Source organism: Brassica napus, chromosome C4 (genome assembly GCF_020379485.1).
Source record: "Brassica napus cultivar Da-Ae chromosome C4, Da-Ae, whole genome shotgun sequence".
Lineage (NCBI taxonomy): Eukaryota > Viridiplantae > Streptophyta > Magnoliopsida > Brassicales > Brassicaceae > Brassica > Brassica napus.
This window is the reverse complement of record NC_063447.1, coordinates 5,132,737-5,154,029: the sequence shown is the minus strand read 5'-3', so window position 1 is coordinate 5,154,029 and position 21,293 is coordinate 5,132,737. Positions and strand designations below refer to the sequence as shown.

General features: G+C 36.7%; 4 protein-coding genes across 7 annotated transcripts; 1 reads left to right on the top strand and 3 right to left on the bottom strand.

Moving 5' to 3' along the window:
* Positions 1–4,134: 4,134 nt before the first annotated feature.
* Positions 4,135–8,424, bottom strand: LOC106396754 (homeobox-leucine zipper protein HDG1-like). Of its 3 annotated transcripts, XM_013837232.3 has the most exons (10): positions 8,237–8,424; positions 7,907–8,042; positions 7,603–7,814; positions 7,376–7,493; positions 6,590–7,261; positions 6,414–6,515; positions 6,101–6,322; positions 5,566–5,743; positions 4,952–5,322; positions 4,135–4,702 (listed from the first exon to the last, which is right to left on the bottom strand). In XM_013837232.3, exons 2-10 carry the CDS (start codon positions 7,955–7,957, stop codon positions 4,364–4,366), a joined length of 2,265 nt encoding a protein of 754 aa, XP_013692686.2. In that variant the 5' UTR covers positions 7,958–8,042; positions 8,237–8,424; the 3' UTR covers positions 4,135–4,363. The 3 variants fall into 3 exon arrangements, with proteins under 3 accessions (XP_013692686.2, XP_013692684.2, XP_013692685.2); XM_013837230.3 differs by lacking the exon at positions 8,237–8,424 and having other exon boundaries at positions 7,907–8,218; XM_013837231.3 differs by lacking the exon at positions 8,237–8,424 and having other exon boundaries at positions 4,952–5,319; positions 7,907–8,218.
* Positions 8,425–9,829: 1,405 nt separating this feature from the next.
* LOC106407167 (probable methyltransferase PMT16) lies at positions 9,830–12,807 on the bottom strand. The gene is made up of 5 exons (XM_013847967.3): positions 12,022–12,807; positions 11,252–11,462; positions 10,881–11,181; positions 10,387–10,788; positions 9,830–10,303 (listed from the first exon to the last, which is right to left on the bottom strand). Exons 1-5 carry the CDS (start codon positions 12,679–12,681, stop codon positions 9,976–9,978), a joined length of 1,902 nt encoding a protein of 633 aa, XP_013703421.1. The 5' UTR covers positions 12,682–12,807; the 3' UTR covers positions 9,830–9,975.
* Positions 12,808–13,580: 773 nt separating this feature from the next.
* Positions 13,581–15,072, bottom strand: LOC106396770 (peroxisomal membrane protein 11D-like). Of its 2 annotated transcripts, none has more exons than XM_013837249.3 (7): positions 14,724–15,072; positions 14,547–14,621; positions 14,373–14,447; positions 14,216–14,296; positions 14,080–14,154; positions 13,819–13,992; positions 13,581–13,731 (listed from the first exon to the last, which is right to left on the bottom strand). In XM_013837249.3, the coding sequence occupies exons 1-7, from the start codon at positions 14,922–14,924 to the stop codon at positions 13,696–13,698; spliced, it is 717 nt and encodes a 238-aa protein (XP_013692703.1). In that variant the 5' UTR covers positions 14,925–15,072; the 3' UTR covers positions 13,581–13,695. The 2 variants fall into 2 exon arrangements, with proteins under 2 accessions (XP_013692703.1, XP_013692701.1); XM_013837247.3 differs by having other exon boundaries at positions 13,819–13,998; positions 14,724–15,044.
* A 2,055-nt stretch (positions 15,073–17,127) lies between these two features.
* LOC106392668 (glutathione S-transferase T3-like) lies at positions 17,128–18,237 on the top strand. The gene is made up of 2 exons (XM_013833470.1): positions 17,128–17,754; positions 18,085–18,237. Exons 1-2 carry the CDS (start codon positions 17,128–17,130, stop codon positions 18,235–18,237), a joined length of 780 nt encoding a protein of 259 aa, XP_013688924.1.
* Positions 18,238–21,293: the final 3,056 nt, after the last annotated feature.

Genomic DNA, 21,293 nt, shown 5'->3' with positions numbered 1-21,293 from the left:
CAAGATTAAAAAGGGTTAGATTATGCATTATATTATATATAATATTTAAAATATACGCTTACATAGTACATATACCATTAAAAAAGAAGTTAGATTATGCATTATATTTATGTAGTAAACTATAGTTTATTAGAAATATAGCAACTTTCTACAACGTTGATCAATATATGGTCCTATTTTTTTCAAACTACGAAATGTGTTATCACTCCATATAAAACTCATACACCAATATTATATTTTGTAGAATGAAAATCATCCAATAAAAAATATATGAAATAAAAACTTGTTTACAATGCGATAATGATAACAATACAGTTGACTACTATTGTTAGGTTGCAAAAAAAAATACAGCCAAGAAAGAATGAGAAGATATAAGCATGAAAGCAATAAATACATTTTTAAAACTCGCATAAAAATAAGAGATATATGTATAATCCATCAACACCAATTATATTATGCATAAACATGAAACTTAAATGTCCAATGGCAATATATGTAATTAGTCTAGGCAAGCAAGGGTTATTCACTAAATGCTATGAGAAGAGCTCTCATGATGACACATAAGTAATGGCAATCTTGATAATAACACATGAGGCAAAGGTTTATTATTTACAATGCTCCTCAAATAATAGTAAAGGGATTCCTAATTAAAGTCGAGTATATATTTATAGCAAATGTACCTATCGCGTTTATTTATCGGTTAGGTTTCTTTTTCATCACGTCACTCCCAGGGGGTCTTGCACGGTCACCACCATTGAAAATAACCCTTCTTATATTTTTATACTACATACTATTAAAATCAATAAAATGCACACACGATACTAATCATAATCTGTGAGTCTGTGACATCATAAAGTAATACTATATAGATCAAGTAAAGATAGTTCTAATAATACAATACTAGCTAATTTTCCCGTGCATGAGCATGGGTTTAAATATTAATAAAGTAAATACATTATAATAATTTATGAATATTCTGTTTTTAATTTTTAATCATTCTATTATTTATATTGTAATTATTATGCATGGTTTATTTTAAATAAAATTATGTTATTTAATTAGACGTATAATTTTGGATATATAATATTTTGATTGTTTGGTTATTATTTGTACAATTTTAGATATATAATATCTTGACTGTTTGGTTTATTTGGATATATTAGATAATATTTATTTTTCTGATTCAACTATAATATTTTTGTTGTACAAATTAAAATTTCGATTAATTTTGTTATTTTCATGTAGCTTGATTCTTGTCTTAGTTTTGTAAATATATTTTAGGAAGATTGTGTATAATTTAATATACGTTGTTTTGAAAACTTATGCATATATATAAGTTATACATAATACTTAATTAATAGTTGGTTAGTATATTTATAATATTATATGAAAATTTCATAATTTAATAATATGTTCAATCGTTCTATAATTTATATGTACAAAAATATTACTATAAATAAAAATATATTATTTTTATTCAATGTTTGACTTTGTATAAAAAAATTGGATTGGTCTAGTAACTCATTTTGTAGGTACATTATGTTACATATATTTCGTTAAATTAAAGTATAATTAATTTTAATCTAATTCAATCAAATCGTATCAACTATATTTATTGTATTAGTTTGGTTTTTCTATTTGGATGAGTAAATATATATTTTGATTTTTTTAATAATTTGGTATATTTAATATGCACAAATAAAATTATAAAAAATGATGATAGGTACAAAATTGCATAGAAACATAACTAGTAAATTTAAAAAAAGAAGATTATTTCCTTACTTTAATATCAAGATTATTTTTCTAAACTTTCTTTTTTATGAAATTACATTATATAGCAATTGAGATCATGATTTATTCTTATTAAAAAAAGCTTTTGAGATCATGATTTATTCTTGTCAAAATAAGCTTTTGTACAATGAAGATGAACATTTATACCATGGACACATGGGTCAAGGCAGCTGATCAAGCCATCTGTCTCTCATCCTCTCAGTCTTTCTAAAAGTGTGTTGTTACTTAACGCAATTACTGTTGTCTCCCAACCGCTTGTTTACATGCCTTCAAGTCTCTCTACAAGTTGTTTAAGTCAAAAAAAAAGTGAAAAAAAAACTTAAAGAACAATACAATAAGACTAAATTTGAAACATCAATTTTAGTGCTTATACAATATGATCTACGACCACAAAATGGCTAGAAAAACCGACGACGCCAAGTAACACGAACCCTAGTCTCCCGACGACGCTTTGAGTACAAATACTCTCGGCACGAACCCAACAGAGACTGACGATATCAATCCTTAGTACGAAACCGCCAAGACCGAATAGCTTTTACCAAAAATTTTAAAAAAGTTCAAAGCTAAGTTTAAAATTTTAATATTAAGTTGTCAATATCTGTTCAATAGCTTTTACCAAAGATATTTGTTCAAAGCAAATTTTGAAATTAAAATATTTATATATTTTATATGGTATATAATTTAATTTAATATATATATATATATACAAATCTTTTACACTTAATATTTACTAGGTGGTTGCCCGCAAATTTGCGGATATAAATATTGTAAGAAAATATATATTATGTATATAATGTCATAAATTTTGAATAATAATTAGAAACATTAAAAATATAATTTAACTTCAATTAGTTTGAAAATCAATCGTAAAATTTCTATAAATTTGATGTAAAAACAACTGTTGAATATTTAGTAATAACAAATGCTTGTGGAATTATAAATGTAATTATCACATTAACGTCTCCAACATATATTATGCATCTTTTGCGGCCTCTTTTTATTTTTCTCGTTATCATTTCGTTCCTTTTATTAAATTTTTGCTAATGGTTTCTTAATTTTTTACATATTTTTGCAAAATATTTATTTCTCTCTTTAAATAGTAATATAAAACATACAATCAACGAACCAAAAATCCATCTTAGAATTTTTTTCAATCATAACATTACCTTATTCACTATATTATTTGACTTAAATGCAAAATATTTTTTAATCAAAGTTCTCACATGATCCGTTAAATATAATCCTTCAAATCTTAAAAGCCTAATTATTTGTAAAGCATATATGAACATTATAAGAGATTTTATAGATACGACTATATATTTATATGAATATAAAATCATTATATTGATTTCTAAAAATTGTTTTATATTCATTATTTTATGTAGTATATAAATATAATAATAAATGATCAAACATTATTACACTTTCTATATTTTTGAAAATTAGCTACCATTAATTATTATATTATTTAGGTTATTTGGCAAGTGATAGTAATTAGTTTTAGACTTGTCTTTTATTTTAGGTATAATTAAAATAATTAAAAAATTTAAAAGCTTCGTTTAGTATTATATTATGTAGTTTATAAATATAAAAAAGAATTGATCAAGCTTTAATATTCTTTATATAATTTTAACAATTAGTTACCATAAATCAGTATTTGTAATATAATTTAAATTTTTGGCAAGTGATATTATTTAGATCTAGATTTTTTTATTTTAAATCTAAAATAAAATAGTAAAATTAAAAATTATCGACCAAGTAAATTATAAAAAAAAAATCTTAAGACTTCACAAATGATCGACATGTAAGCAAAATTCACTTAAGTGACTTTTATTTTAATATATAGAAAAATTTGTATTTTTATAAATGTTTTATAAACTCATATAAATATTTTAAATTAAGATAAAATAATTTTGTAAGCCATGATAGATAATTTTATAAATGCTTTATTTTTTTTTATAAATGACTTTTATTATAATTCTTTATATATGAATATAATATTTTATATAAGAATATAAAATTATTATATCGCTTTCTAGAAATTGTGTTTGACTAATTATATTATGTAGTATATAAATATAAAAAGAATTAATCAAACATTATTACAGTTTCTGTAATTTTGACAGTTAGTTACCATAAATTATTATTTGTAATATCATTTAGACTGTTTGGTAAATTACATAAATTAGTTTTAGACTTAATTTTTATTTTAGATCTAATTAAAATAATTAAAAATTAAATATTATTCAACCAATCAAATTAACAATTTTTTTACTCTTTTTATGATTGACATCTAAGCAAAAACAACGTAAGTGATTTCTTATTTAATATATAGGAAGAAGATAATGTAATAGATTTTTTTTTTTGATAAGTAAATGTAATAGATAGTTTTAACAGAAAGAGAGTTGTTTCATTTAATGTTTCTTCAGACTCATTAGCCTAATCACCAAAATGTACACAATAGTAATACTAATCAGTGAGTCAATGCCCGAACCATCAAAACGGACCACACCACACGCTCCGGTTCGTTCTCGACTCCAAAAGGCCCAGTTATATAATAACTTCACTTCAGCTATTTATCGCATCTCAGAGCAGCTCTGATTTTCTGAACGGTGCATGATATCAGATTACTAACGGTCTCGATCGATTCCACGTTGAGCTTGGCCGTGGGAAGAGAGTTGACCAAAATCTGAAACGCCACGGTTAGAAGCGAACCGGTTTCCTCCGTCCCTTGACCATCCGGTAGAATCGCAAACCCAGAAGGAAGTAGAGCCACGTAAGCAGAATCTCCACCGTTCATCACAGCATGCATCGCAGGGATATCAACCGGCGCGTACACAACTACAGCCCCAGATGCATCTATGCTTGTCTCTTGCAGTATCAACATACTACTCTGGCTAGCATTCATCGCCTGCCTCCAACAAAAACATTTTTTTAAAACGAGGGGTAAAAAAGGGAATAACAATTTCTGCAATATTTAGGGGTAAAAAGGTAAAGTCCGCAGATAATAATGCAGTAAAGGTCCCAAATGTCTTATTGGTTTTGACTTTTATTTTCTGACACTGCATGCATCCAAACTCTAGATTTGTCCTTTTTCAATCAATCACGACAAGATACGTATGACCACACAGTTCCTTTTCAGCCACATGCATGTACTTACAGTGGAACGTAAGAGAGAGACGGAGTTAGAGTGATCTTGGCCCTTGAATATGTTAGCAATCTCCTGCATTGGTCCGCCGTTGGATAAAATATCCCACTCCGATCTCAAAAGCTCATCTCTCAGAAAATCAAAGAGCCGTCTCGGTGTAACCGGGACCCACACGGAGGTGGCGGCGCTTAAAAGAATCCCCGGTGGTTCACCGGAGTCATCAACGTTCTTCCTAGTCATGATCCTCACGTCTTCGTCGATGTTACCAATGTCAAGCTTACTCCATTTATGAGAAGAAGAAGCACACACGCCTCTACAAAAATTCTCAGTCATCCTTTGTGCTAGCCTTAGCATACTCTTCTTCCCTATAGAGCTTATGGCTGCTGCATTTTGCATTAAAAAAAACAAGTCAACAGGACCAATTCTGAGTACAACCAGTTGAACCATTCGACAATTAATGTCCCTAAATTTTGAAGAGTTATTATACATACGTCGTATGGTCTCTAATTTGTTTATTAGTTTTTAACAATATCCTAAAATTGCTTATGACCCCTTAAATTTAAGATCCGGCTATGCAAGTCACTAAACTGAAAACGCTACTGGGAGAGGAAGGGTTTGGAGCTTACGTGTGGGTTTGTTGCGGTTGGGTATTGCTGAGGACATGAGGATGGCGAGGCTTTCACATTGTCGTTGCAGAGCGGATACCCACCGTTTGGAGCCAAAGGCCAGACCCGAGCTGACTAATGGACGGTACGAATGGTGGATGTTGGTCTCGTCATACTCGGTGTGGTCAATCCATGTTACCTATGAGGAGATGACTAAACTTTATGACCGTGACTATCAAAAAATTATAATGAAAAATGTTACTTTTCTTTGTACTTGAAAAATTAATATATAGAAAAATAAGTTTAAGAAATCTACCAAGAAAATGACATGAACAAGAAAACATTAGATTATATAGATTTATAGATGATTATATCAATAAAATAAAGGTGAATTTTCCAGCATTAATACATGAATATTAATGTATAAAGTTTTAAATTTCAAAACACTATATAAACAATTCAGGGAGAAGAGTGTTGTAGAGTAGTCAGTAACCAATTAACCCTTATGTGGAAAGTTGAGAACAAATCAAACATTAATGGAAAGACCTAAAAGTACCTTAGCGTAGCCATTGGGCATGTCATGGACAAGGCAACCAGATGGTAGCCTTCTACAGCTCAGAGAAGACCTAGCTGAGGCTGAACCGCCTCGTTCGCTTATCCTATCCACAGAGACATCCACGACTGCCCAAACACCTTCTGCGTGTTGTTTACAGAACCTTAAGAAAGTCACTTGACGAACCGGCACTAGCGGTGATAGCAACTGAAGCTCAGCTTGCATCTACACAAAGAAATAACCCGATCCATATTAACAAAAGAAAACTATAGAATGTATCAAATTGAGTATGTATGCAATTTATATACGTAGTTACCAGATGAATAGCACCGTTTCTTGTCCCTCCCATACCACTAGAGATGATTTCTATAGTCGAATTTTTTGCAATCATACATGGAAACATCTCCGCCCATCGTTCCTACAAAATCAACTATCATTGTAAGAACCTTTTAGTAAATACATCGGTACTTATTAAAAGCGTACTATACTAACCGAGTCCATTAAGGTTTCAACGAGGGCTAAGCTATTAATGATAACCATTCCTACTTCTTTAGAAGCTTCCGAGACAAACCGGTCCGGTTTAGGACCGAGGCAAGGTCTGAAACTTTTATCATATTCTTCACGGTTAAGCATCTCACGTTTGCCTTTCGAGCTTTGGATCCAAAGTGGCTCACTTGTTTGCGCCATTTTCACTAGCTCGTCCATAGCGGAAACAGCTAATTCCAGATACAATGACTTCTCATCGACTCCTCCGGAAGCAATATCCGTACCGGTACGGTTAACCGGAGCATTTAAACCGGAGTAGAAATGAGATGATGGAATCTCGAATACAGGATGGAGTAGTGTAAAACCACCACCAGCATCAACATTTCTTGAACCGACACCGAGTTTGAGCGTAGAGTTTGGTAATTGATGTGAACCGGCGTCATCGGACCGGTTAATGAATTTTCCGGCTAAGGCACATAAACGGTCCAGCTCGTCTTTGAGACGTGAGTTCTCAATTCTTAACTGATGCTCTTCAAGAGAGATCTCTCCAAGAACAGCGGAGGCACCGCAGTTACCGCACATCGGATTCCTCATGGCTTCCCGCACCGACATGTTCTCAGCTCGGAGCTTATCGTTCTCTTGTCTCAATAAAGAGTTTTCATGTCGCTCAATTTGCGTCTGCCGGAAAAAAAAAGGAAAGAACATTTATACTTACTAAAACAAGAAAGTATGAAAGTACAAACATTTAATTAAAGAACTACGATAAAAAGTATTCAAGAAGATGAAGATAACCTTCATTTGTGTACGGCGGTTTTGGAACCAGAACTTGACTTGGCGAGTATCCAAGTTAAGCCGACGGCTAAGATCTAGCCGTTGCTTTTCATCGGGATGAGGACACTCCTTGAAAACCCTAAAAAAAAATAATCAAAGGTTGAAATTTAGATTAAAGAAATTGATAAGAGTTAGTTTATTAGTAATTAAAAGAGTTTAATGGATAATATTATTATTGTTATTAGTACGATTCGAGTTCTTGTATTTGCTGAGGAGTATGTCGGTGGTAACGTTTCTTCTTCTTTAAAGGTCTATCAGAAGCGTCTAAGTCATCTTCGCCGGAGAGTGCTTCGACGTTATCGCTTCCAGATCTACTCTCTGGACTTCTCCGTGTAACACTCACCTCGTAACTCTCCCCGGTTCTGCCCACTTCTCCTCCTTTGTTTTCTACATTTGTTTGCTGCCGGAGTCGAGAAAAAACGTTTCACACGACCAAACAAAAAACATTAAAAATATAAATAATCGAAGGGAAAGAAGTTGATAATAACATACAAGGCCAAGAGAGAGACGAGGAGAAGAGAATTGAACTGGACCACCGGACATAGCGGCGGCTGGTGAAAAGAAATGGTTTCCACCACCGACGGTTTCGCCGCCGGGGGTTTTACCGTCGTCGTGATGGAGGAACCCGCTGAAATTCATTATTAAACCAAACAAGTGTTTAAAGATAATATCCACAATTTTTTTTAATTGTTTTGCTCTTTCAAATATTATCCTGAAAGTTTGTTGCTTAAGTGCATGTTCAAGAAGGAGAAGAAGACGAAAAGTGGTTTCAGATTTGTTCAGACGGGAGAAACAAGAGATGTGTAATCTTCGAAGCCTTACGTTTTATAAACCGCCAAAGAATAGTTTGGTTGACTCTTCACTCTCCCACCGTCTTTTCTTCCTTTTTTCTCTTTCACATGCTTATAAAAGTCCACTCGAACCTTAGATTACGGTCTTGTCCTCTCATACCTTTTATACACTGTGTATGTTTATTATTATAGGGACCACTGCATCGAGTGTAGACTGTAATAATTAGCTTGTAGTTAATAAGAAAACTGTTCATTTTAATGACATTTAACTTTTCCTTGCACAGTTTTAATGATATTTGCAGAGATATTGTTCAGAAGATAAAATTGTTCATATTTTACATATGAAAAGTAAAGGTTTTAACATAAAAGAGAAAGTTAAAGGTGGATATGGGCTGTTGTAAAGCGAGGTATTAATTATATGGCCCATATTCATCTAGTACAATAGATTTATTGCGATATAACCTAAGATCAATTATTGAATGATTGGATCATAATGGACAAGAAAAGCTGTCAAATTGAACTGCCTCATTTATAATAGTATATGCTTTCTTACTTACTCAAATTGTCACCAATCTACAGAACATACAAAAGGTCGGCCGAAAGCAATATTCTAAAAATCCCTAGGCGACTATGCCCAGAAGACTAAAGACTAGGCAGATTATTCGGAGCCTAGGCTTAGTAAATTGTTGATTTATTTTATATATTTTATACATTTGTATAACATATTTTAGTTTTTAAGTTTAATTATAAAATTATTGTGATGAATTATCAAAATTAAATATACAAAACAGAAGAAAATAGACAAATTTGTAGATTTGTAATAATATTATTGCTTTATTTAACACATATAGACAATTTTAGATCGATTTTAACCAATTTTAACCGATTTAGAACAGTTTAAACCAATTTGAATCATAGAAATCGGTATAAATTGGATTTTAAGAAAATTGTTTCGGATAGTACCGAATTGCAATCTAGGCGGGGGCCTAGGCGCCGCCTAGACAGATTTTTATAACCTTGGCCGAAAGTATTCTCTCTTTTCGCCAAGAAACATACATTATGCATGTATTCTAAAATCTAAATAAAGAGTTTTTAGCTGGAAAAATAAGCTAACTATAACAACGAAAGGTAGCTATCACATGTTGAGTATCAAAAGCTACTGACCTAATAAAAATCAAAAGTTCACACTTAACTACATGCAACTTGTTGACCAAAATTAAAAACTGCATGGAACATCTTGTGTTAGCCGACAGCCATCTTTAAACCTCGCTTTGAAACCAATTGTTTCATCATGTTACCTCAAAACTTGTAAAGATAAGAACCAATATCATCCAGTTATTACATGCCAAAATAACATTAATGTAACCTAGACTTAAAACCCGTTAACGATGATATCCTCTGGATCATTATTTTAGACATAAATTTACAAGCAATTACAAATGATACGTTGTAAGCTTGTAAGTTGTAACGATAATATAGAAAGCTCAAGCTCACATGAGGGATCATTGACTCAAAGCCATGGCAAAGAATAGCTTCTTGTCAGTCAACAAGAAGAAGAATGCGAGGGAAGAAGAAATTTGGTTAGTTGCTTATATACGATAGGGAGCACTACTCGATCTGACGATCTAGTCAACTTTTGTTTTTGTTTATGTTTATTTCATTTGTTAAGAATGTGACAACAATCATTGAGAATTTATTGTTTTCTTAAAAAAAATCAAAAACAAAAAGATAACATCATAAGAACTTGAAAAGAAGAAGAGAAAACTCAAATCATGAGAGAGCTTTAGTATTGTTTTTATCTTCCTCAGGTGCTGGGACAGTCCAATACTGTTTCACCGCATAGTAAATCTTCACTCTCTCATGAGGACCCTTCTCGTGGTCAGCAATTCTACCTTGCCATTGAAACCCTTTGCTTAATTCCTTAACCTTAATCAAAACGTCCACGTCGTCTCTTATAATCACACCACCACCCGGTCTAAGAACCCGGTCCATCTCCAACAATATATCCTCCGGTTCACACTTATCTTGGTACAACGTGAAAACCGAGTCAGCATGGATAAAATCATACGTTCTTGGATACGTCGACATCGCTTCACACCTAGCAAAAAAAGAACAAAACCGGATTAAACTATAAACTTTCACAAGAGAATCCGGTTGAGTTTAAGTCCGGTTTAAGCTTACCAGTTTTGATACGTTCCGATTAGACCACGCTCGTAAATGACACCTAGAGTATTGTGCTTCGCCTCGACCGGGACAACGTTCATGACCCAAACCGGCTCATCTGCAAGAGCTGCCGCGAATCCACCGAGGTAAGCGTTCATGTCGAGTAAATTTCTGTACCTCCCGGTTTCACCCAGCTGATAATCTAATTTCTTGTAATAAGAAACTCTCTGTTTCCACAGTTCCGTGTCCTCCAAGAAAGCTTCTGGTGTAATTTCCTTCAGATCGCCGTTGTTTACTCTAGGAGGAACCGCGTTTAACCTAGCCGGCCACTTCTCCAGCTTCCCTCCAGCCACCGTCTTTAGATCCTCCGCCTCATCAACTTCAGGTAATGGCGTCAAACAAGACTCCATCTTCGTATACCTGAATCATTCGTTATTTATAGAAAAAAATTTAAACATTTTTCTATCTTTACTAAAATAAAATAAAAAGAAATTAAACTAGTTACCACTTACCAAGCCATGTCAGGATCTTGATCATAGCGACAAAACTCCGGATTCTTCAAAACCTGTCTCATTTTCTTACAGTGAATGTGGTTAAAGGGCTTTTGCCAGATAGCTAGATCGTCTCTTTGAACAACTTTCTTCCAACACAAGCTTCTAGCGACCTGCTCGATCTGCGTCTGCTCTTCATTTAAATCATCCATCGTCCTTTCCCATCCTTTCCATCTTTTCTGCCAATTAATCGGTGGTCCAGACAGTATCCAGTACCCTCCTGGTCTTAAAACCCTATCCACCTCCATCAAGTAAACCCCATCTACAAAAGAGTAGTGTTAAAAAGACTCAAAAGGAGTAGTTTCGCAACTGTTAAGTGTTTGGAGTCGAACCGTTTTTCCCCCAAGGGATAAGGCAACGAGAGCAATGTGCTAAGTCAAAGGCTCTAGAAGGATACGGTAGGCGGATTGTGGCCATGATTCCGATCATAGCCGGCACGCCACGCTCAAGTGCGAACTGAACCTGAGCTTCGTGTGTGTCCCTTGGAGCAAACGACATGGTTGTGATGTTTCTTGATAAAAGATATGCACCAAAGCTAGCCACCTGAAAAAAAATCCAAAATATATATTTTCGATTAATACCAAAGTTAAATCAAAACGAGGACAAAAACATGAAAGTCAACGTGAGAGATTTACATTTCATGATTTTGACTCTTCTTATTTTATTATAACTACTACTGGTTTTATTTTCAACTTTACAGGTTTAACTGTAAGGTACGAGTAGGTCAACGGTCACAATCAGAAACCAAAAACGTTGAAAAATAGCTTGATGTTTGTGTTTCTATTTTGATAATTAAATCTACAAAATGATGATGCACTAACTCCAAATCTACTTATTGTTCAAATACTATCGAATATATTTTAAATTAGATGGGTTTAGATATGGATATGCATGAATCAATCTTATCAGTTAAGTTGGATGCATTCTTGAACAAATTATATAGAAATATCCCAACAGACTATTCCATAAATTCTGTGGAAAAATCTTATTTTCTTTTGAAGTATTTGAATAAAATAAATTATCAGTAACCGTATTAAGTCAAAACTATAATCAATCAAACCGGACGGTTCAGTTTATTCAGAGGGAAAGAATTTGCACGTACCCCACAACCGGTATCGATAGCGGTACGGATCGAACCGTCGCTGAGATCAATCAACCGTCCGATATCATCAATATACGCATCAGCGCCACGTGGAAACATCGTACCGCCACCAGGAAACCAAAACCGATCATTCTCGTACCGGACCCAGTTCTGATTCTTCTTCTCAACCGTAAGCTCCGTGTGAGGCACATTCGCGAACCACGCGACGTCGCGGCTCTCCGGCCACCGGAACGGCGTCTTGTAACCGTACGGCGCCGGGATACGACACTTCAGCGCTTCCTCTCTCTCGGGACAGTGCCTCTGCCTGTACTCAAGCCTCTCCCGAGAGAACTTCAGCGATCGCTTCGCGTCTTCGCACGGCGTGTGCTCGCTCAGCGCGGCGTCGCACGACGGGAAACTCACGGCGGTTACCGTCGACGGAGGCGGATCGTGAGGGTTGTGGTGCGCGTTGAAGTCGAGATCCGTCGCGGAGGTGGTTTTGGAGAATTTCTCGCACGGTGGTGCATCGGTTGATGTATCAAAGGCGGCGCGTGGATTCACCGTGGAGTTTTGCCAGACGCCGAGGAGGTAGCTACCGACGCAGAGGACCGCCACTAGGGTTACGTAATAAAGATTGGACTTCTTATCCCTCGATGATGATATTCGTGTAGATAAATTCATCGCTGAGGTTTTAGAAAATATTTTATAAAATAGAAGTGCGTGTTGTGTGTGTGTATAAATACACAACACAACGATGAGAGTCGAGACGAATGTGTGACGAGAGAGTTTTTTTTTCAAGGGTTGATATGAAGTAGTTCGAGGGTATGTAATATAAGGGGGGAGCGACTGTGTGATACGCGCTTTAAGGTCAACGGGTCAATGTATCGTTCGTGAGAGATTAGCCTAAAAACGTGCGAGCTAGTCATAGACAACAACAATGGCGAATTATATTATTTTTCAAGTTTCATTTTTAATCGAATTGTTATATTTGTTTTGGAAAATTATGGATTTGCGTATATTCATGCAGTTGTATTATGAGCAGGATATCTTTTGACATTTGGAAATAGTTTTTAATGTTTGACGTATATTATGTTATCTTTACCAGTTTCTTAAGATCTAATTAAGAATCATAACAAGCTGATGAAGCGCGTGATGATTGTTAACATAGGTGGGGTCTGTTTGGGTACTTTGGATGCAAAGAGACGCAATCCCTCTTGCACTTTATTCCGGTACGAACCAGATTCAATCCCGGTTAAACCGGAAAATCACATATACCCAGTTGGTGAAGCCCAAACTGAGATTCTCTTTTGCTCTGTATATACGCCACTTTCAGGGATGCTTTAAGCTTTTCTGTGGGACCATAGAGCTGAAACCTTGCGGGCTAGTGAAGAAAGCCCAAAGAAGCAAAAGTTTTGTTCAGCATTGGAATCTCAAACCGCACTGAGGCTATAGTGAGGCTTGCATTTGCGGCTAAGTACTGGTTAGAGAAAGTGGTTATTTATACTCATGGGAGAACGATCCTTCCACGATGCATGGATGGATGCATCATGCAAACCTATGACTTGTGCCTCAAGAAGCCGAGGCATAAAACATTGTTTATTATAATCACCATTCATGCAGATAAGTATTTATACAAGGACTAATAACAACAGCAAATTACTCAAACGGACCAACATAAACTTTCTTCCATAAGCTTCAAGGTGCCTTGATCTTGGGTCGTGTCGGAAGCAACTGTGTTTATTGAGAGATACACGTGAAGATCAAAACTTGGAAAGTGTGTGTTGCTGTGGAGAAAGAAGAAGGGAAGTGTTGTGTTACCTGGTAGCAAGAAATGAGGGAGGTGATGAATCCAAAAGCTCCGGTGACACGAGGGGTGATCTTCTTCGGATATAACTGGAGAAGACCGGCTGCTACAACAATGTCCATGGCTGATTTGATCAAAGCAAGACTCCTCTCGTTAGACTCTTTAAGCTTAGCACGATACTTATCATCCTGCATCTTACACAATTGATAAAACATGAATTGAGTTATTATAATATAATTAGATTACATAGAAACAGAAGAGTGACAAAACATTACTTGATACTTGTTGCCATTCTTCAGACCCTTTTCGATCTTCTTCATGGATGAAGAGAGCCTTCCAATCTCACCAATCTAATAACATATAGTTAGCAGCTAATAACCATAATAAGGAAGCAAATAAAAGAGTACGGACCTCGACTAAAGTTGTACAGACAGATGATCCCATCCAGCAGAAAAGTGATATACGTCCAAGTAACTCAGCTCGCTCTTTGTTCTGTGATGTAGATAAAACAAGAACATTAGTCACAAACAATTAAACTAGTGGTGCACAGGTTTGATTTTCTCTTTACCTTATAGATTCCTGATCTCCCAAGCCACACAATTTGATCCAGGAACAAGAATGTAGATAAAAGTGCGTTCTTCGACTGCAAAATGACAAACAACCAAGATTAATACAAAACAAAAGGACTAAGAGCTCTTTTGTTCTTGAGAATCTTGTCTGAACAGTTGACTTTTATAACCACCTTTCCAAGCAAAACGAGAGGAAGCGGAGTCCCTTTAGGCACAGGACTGATAAGACCATGCAGGTCATTAACAAACTGCGACAATAATATGTTTTTTAAGAAAAAACATATATTAGCTAGCTATAACAGAGCGTGTTACAAAATCACAAAAGAAACCGAAAAAGGGATTCTAAGAACCTTGAAAAGACGGAAGACTTTCCTGGCTAAGCTAGTGGATTTATCAACGTTTTGAGCAGTACCAGGTTGTCCATCGCTCAAGAACTTGGAACCATACTGTATAGCTCTGCATAGCTTATCCCTTGCCTCTGCTTTGTTCAGATACATAACCACTAGACCAAGCTCTGCTCTCGATGCATCTAATAACGTAGTACTCCCCATCTTCTCTCTTAAAACACTCACACACACGAAGAGGCCTTCTTTCTGAACAGAGAGAGAGAGAGAGAGCAGAGAGCCTCTGTTTTGTGGAATTTTCAGATTTTTGTCTTGATCTTCTCTGTTTTCGTGCGTAATAAGGGAGATAGAGCTTGTTTGGTCATCTTCGTTTCACGACAAACAGACAAAACATCGCCGTCGGTCAACGCAAGGAACTCCTCAATCCTTCGTTCTAGACCGTCGATTAAGATGACTCTCTATGAACAAGCACACTTGATTATACCTCTCTCGCTCTCTGCTAGTGGAAGTTGAGGATATCCCGCCCTCCCAAACAACGACGTGGCACAGAAATTTAAAAATCCACGGGGCTTTGTAGTCATTGGGCTTATGAAAGACTCAATGGGCTTTGACGTCGGCCTGATTTTAACATTAAAAACCCCCTCTTCTTAATCCACAAAACTAGAGCAACCCCGTTAAAAATTTATAACAGGTTCATGGGCTCAGATTCATAGGCCCGGTAATAAAAATAAATGAGATATTGGGTTTAATCTCGCGACCCGCCTCTTACGAGTGACCCCGTCCGATACGGGTTCACGACAGGTGTCGCATTCTGACTGGGGAAGGGGAGTCGACGTCACGCGGAGGAAAGCGGAGAGAGAATCATTTCTCTCATTTTCGCGAAAAAATCTAGGGTTTTCGAGGAGAGGCGATTTCCCCTGCGACGCCGATCTCTCTCCACTTTTCTCCCCTTTTCTCGATCGATTCGACGCTGGATTGTCTCCTCCAGGAGCAGAGGTGAGTATCGACTCGATTCACGTTTAGATATAAGCGTTTTGTAGTCGATATCGCCTTTGGGAATTCTCAATAGATTTTCTGATCTCGAGTTAGGGTTCGAAATCGAGATGGGTTTGGATCTATGGTTGTATAACCTCGTATAGGGGTTCTATTTATCGATTAATGGTTCGAGTTTTGCAGATTGAAAATCGAATAGGGGTTATCGAGTTAGGGTTAAAAAAAAATTTGGGGGTTTCGATAAGTGGTTTGAAATCGTAAATTGGGTTCGATAGACGGTTCGTTTGATCGTATTATTTAGTTATTTTGTGCTAATCATTTCAGGTTTTGTGTTTCAGATGGATCCCGCAGAAGAGAGAAGAGATAGTAAGAGGCAACAGGAGTACTTAAACAACCTGGGAAACGTGGCCGATTCGGAATATGGGATGCCCAGAAGATGTGCTTGTGGTGGGAGAATGATTGACGAGCTTCGAGTCAAGGATGAGTTCGACACTCAGCCTGGGAAGCGCTTCTTCAGCTGCGTAAACTACGAGGTTAGATACAAACCCGTGCTTCCCTTCATTACTTTCACTTGAGTTATTAGTTAATTTTTTTAATATGTTGTCTGATGTGTTTATGGTTTAACCAAGGCTGATGGGTTTCATTATCGTCAGCCTTGGGTTATAAGTGTGCAGGAGGAGATCGTAAGCCTGCATAAGCGTGTTGAGGAGGCTGATGAGGTGATCAAGTGGGTGCCCATTCTCAATAAACAGATTGAGAGTGTTGAGGTTTGTCACTTTATCTAAGAGTGTCTATTAGGAAGTAATTTTTTTCTAAATTTTGGTTTTTAAAAAGTCACTAACAAGGTTTCTTTTTTTCCTTGTGCAGGCACAAGTTAAAAGGCTGACTTTGCTGCTTGATAAGCTCACTGGTGACGTGTATAACCTCACAGTGCAGGTGGCTGCTCTGGAGAATGTCTGTTTCGACTGAAATCGAACAGGTAAACATTCAAACCAAACTGAAGTAGAAGTTCTTTCCGTGTAGGTTGCTTGCTGTAGTTGAACTGATACTTAACTAGGAACTCAACTAGTTTCATTAAATATCTAGAGTACGAACTGTACAAGATTTTAGGTTTAATTAAATTGTTGTTGGTTGGTTGCTGTGATGAATGGTCATAAAATGCTATCTGTCTGAAACTTGTTTGAGTTTAAAAATACTGATTTGATGTGTAATGAATGCATTCTGTGAACAACTTGTTCTCTAATTAAGGCTAATGAATGTTTGGTAGTTAGAAACACCACCCGAAACTGAAAGTAAATCATTTTTATAGATACTCAAACCAACTACTGTAAACACAAAGCAAGTTTTAAAAACCACTCTAAATCACCACGCACTTGTCAAAACACCAAAAAAAATTAAAACACAACCTGAAACCAAAATGGATCCCTTTTCTCTTCATTCTCCCGGGTTTGTGAACCTATTATCTTCCCAGTGCACTCAAACCACTCAAACCATAGATGTAGGGTCCTCCGATGTTCCTAAACCGGTGGAGAGGAGAAAGTGGACAACAGAAGAAGACATTGTCCTCATCAGTGCCTGGTTGAACACCAGTAAGGATCCCATAGTTAGTAACCAACAGAAGTTAAGGTCTTTTTGGAAAAGATTAGAGGATTATTTTAATTCAAGCCCTCAGCTCACTGGCTTTGCTCCTAGAGAGTGGAGTCAGTGTAAGCAGAGGTGGGGAAGGGTTAATGAGCAGGTGTGTAAGTTTGTGGGAAGCTATGAGGCGGCTTTGAAGGAGCAAGCTAGTGGCCAAAATGATAACGATGTCATGAAGTCTGCTCATGACATCTTCTTTAACGACTACCAGGTGAAGTTCACACTTGAACACGCGTGGAGGGAGCTGAGGTTTGATCAAAAGTGGAGATTGAACTTTTTCTCAAAAGATGGTGCAAAGGAGAAACGGAAGGAAGCTGCAGAGTCAGTCCCTGACTCGGATGAGGCTAGGCCTCCTGGTGTTAAGGCTTGCAAAGCAGCCAAACGCAAGAAAAAGGGGAATGAAGCAGCATTTGATCGACTAGAGAGCATTCTACACTTGAAACGGAACCTATCGAAATAAAAAATACTAGATCGTCTCCTCTCTAAGAAACTAGAAACTCTAACTGATAGTGAGGTGGCTCTGAAGGACAAACTCGTTTCTGAGATGCTCTAGGTGATATTTTGATAATTTGTATAGTTTTCTATGTTGTTTACTTGATACTCTAACTTGCATAGTTTTCTATGTTGTTTACTTGATAATTTTGCTTAGTTCTTTACTTGATAACTGCTTAGTTGATTATTTGCTTAGTTCATTACTTGTTGACTAAAACTTCTCTTCTTTTGTGTCGTTTTGCAGGTGAAGGTTGTTGGTTCTGGAGGTCACGGGTTTTACAAGGTTTCTTGCTTCTGCATGTCACGGGTTCTATCTCTTTACTGGCGCAGCACGTTTTATTCTGAGGTTGATGGGTTCTGCTTCACGGGTTATCGTAGTAGTAGTAATAGTACTTAGTGTAGTTGATCGGTTCTGCTTCACAGGTCACGGATTGTAATAGGCAGTAGTGTAGTTGTCACGGGTTGAACTGGTGACAACACATTTTCAAGTACTTTTGGTTGTTTATGTATGTGTCACGGATGTTGTATAACAATCACTATATAATCTATGTCTCATTTATGCATTGCTCTCATCTTCTTGTTCATCTCTTCTCTCTAAAACAATCAGAACACAACTATCTTTCCCATCTCTTATCTAAACAATCACAACACAACACTGAAGCACGCCCAAACATTCTTCTTCTATCACGCCCAAACATTCTTCTTCTTATCTAACACACGCCCAAACATTCTTCTTCTATCAAGACAACCATAAGACAATCCACCCACACCCACACCCACACATTCTTCTTCTATCAATCTTTTTTTTTAAACACTTCATCATATATCTTCTTCTATCTTTTTTTTTTTAAACTCTTAATCTTATTTTCTTGTTCTATCTCTTTTTTTCATATTTTCTTGTTCTATCTCTTCTCAAAATGTCGTCCTCATCGTCAGATGGCGTAGATGAAGCTTTTGAAGATTTTTTTGAGGAAGAATTTTATAATATCCTCGACTCCCTACTTGATGTACAAGCCAACAAACCAAAGAGACGAGCTTATATCGAAAGAGATCGGGAACAAGGCCACATTCAACTATGGAACGACTATTTCTAGGAAAATCCTACTTACCCACCGGACATGTTTAGGCGGCGTTTTAGAATGAACAAGCCATTGTTCCTTCGTATTGTCGAGCGGCTAAGTACAGGTGTTCCATACTTTTGGCAAAGAAGAAATGCTCACGGAAGGAAAGGGCTATCACCACTTCAAAAATGTACGGCAGCTATACGTATGCTCGCATATGGTCAATCGGGAGATACGTATGACGAATATCTCCGACTTGGTGAAAGTACGGCACTTTTATGTTTGGAACACTTCACTAATGGGATAATACACTTTTTTGGTGATGAGTATCTAAGAATACCTACGGCGGAAGATCTTCAACGATTACTCGATATTGGAGAGGTACGCGGGTTTCCAGGGATGATTGGCAGCATTGATTGTATGCATTGGGAGTGGAAAAACTGCCCAACGGCTTGGAGAGGGCAGTACACACGAGGTTCAGGAAAGCCGACCATTGTCTTAGAGGTTGTGGCATCAGAAGATCTTTGGATATGGCACGCATTTTTCGGATTACCAGGTACCCTAAACGATATCAATGTTCTTGATCCGTCTCCTGTTTTTTATGACATTTTACAAGGTCGAGCACCTAAAGTTAAATTCAAGGTCAACAACCACACTTACCGTATGGCGTACTACCTTACTGACGGAATTTATTCGAATTGGTCAACATTTATCCAATCCATCCCACTTCCTCAAGGTCCTAAAGCAGAGCTATTTGCTAAACATCAAGAATCCACCAGAAAAGATGTCGAACGGGCTTTCGGGGTATTGCAATCGAGGTTTGCAATAGTAAAAAACCCAGGTCTACTATGGGACAAGGAAAAGTTAGGGAAGATTATGAGAACTTGTGTCATATTGCACAATATGATTGTGGAGAACGAACGAGGCGGATACACTCTAAGTGATACTTCTCAGTTCGAGTCAGGAGAGTCAAGCAGAAGTTCGAAGGTCAAAAGGAGAGAAAGTTTGCATTCGAATAACATGCTAGGCATGCGCAATGAAGTTCGGAATTCAGGAAAATATGATAGTTTGAAAGCTGATTTAGTTGAAAATGTATGGCAAAAATTTGGAAACATAGATGAATAATCTTTGTATGTTCATCAATTATCAATGTAATGAATAAATTTTATTTATAAAATATATTTTATAATATTTTATTCATGCTTTCAAACTAATTTCAAAACTAAAAAAAATTAAAAAATATATTATTTAATTCCTATGAACCCCTTCTTCAGGTTCACTAATGCACAAGCACAATAGCAAGAGGTTCAACACTATTCATGACCCCACCAAAAAATATTAAAAAAATCCTATGCTCTTAGGGTTTTACAAAACTGTTCCTTGTTAGCTCTGTCTTTAAACTGAACTTGGCCAAAACCAAAACTCTTTTTTCTCTTTCATTCTCAATGGAGCACAGCAAGGATCATCAGGTCATGTCCGAGAATAATAATAATAACAACAGCAACAAGGCTCAAGATCCAAATCCGAGATTTGCTAGCGAAGGTTGCAGCGTTTTGCTTGACGTGAACGATGGAGACTGTTGGATATGGGCTCAGCTAAACGCCAAAGGTCCAGGAGTCGACTCGGCCCGATCGAGATAAGAGTCTATTAGCAGAAAACGTCGAGTCTGGAAAGAGAACACAGCCCAAGGTGAAACACCATCATCATTTCGGGAAAAGCAGTCCGCCAACTCCCCCAGGACGACCTGACACACGCCACCGAGCAGCAGAAAGAAGTAGGTCGAACCCCCTACCATAGCGCCGAACCTACCCACTTACGATTCCGCCGATAACGACAGCGAGTCAGAAAGTAATCATGACGCACCCATGAGCCACGCAACTGAAGCCTATAAAAGAGAAGGAAGGATGAGCACAAAAGGAGACACAAAAAGAGAGAGAGAGAATAACTAGAGAGATAAAGTAGAAAGAATTCCGAGTTCGTCTCACGACAACGAGTTCATCTTTTGTATTCTCTGTTCGGAATTTTGCTAAACACTTCAATAAGCCTAACCTTTGGCCTTTTCTAATCATACTTAACTTCTGTTTAGTCTTCTAATCCTTTGTTACCGGATTTAGGATTCAACAATTGGCGTCTACCGTGGAACCTAAAGGTTTCCAACACACGAAGTAAAGTCAACCGAAAGTAAGAGAGTGCCATCCCTACCATCTTCCTCCGAGTAAGGCGAAGCGACCGCCTCTGACTCGGAAACGTCATACGTTCTGAGAAGCCCGACTTCCCCTCTTTCACCATCAGCTGAGCTAGTCGGACAGCCAATCAGCATGCCTCGAAGTTTGCCCGCCACGACAGGGTACAACTCCTCGACTGTACTCCGTTACTTACTTAATAGAATTGA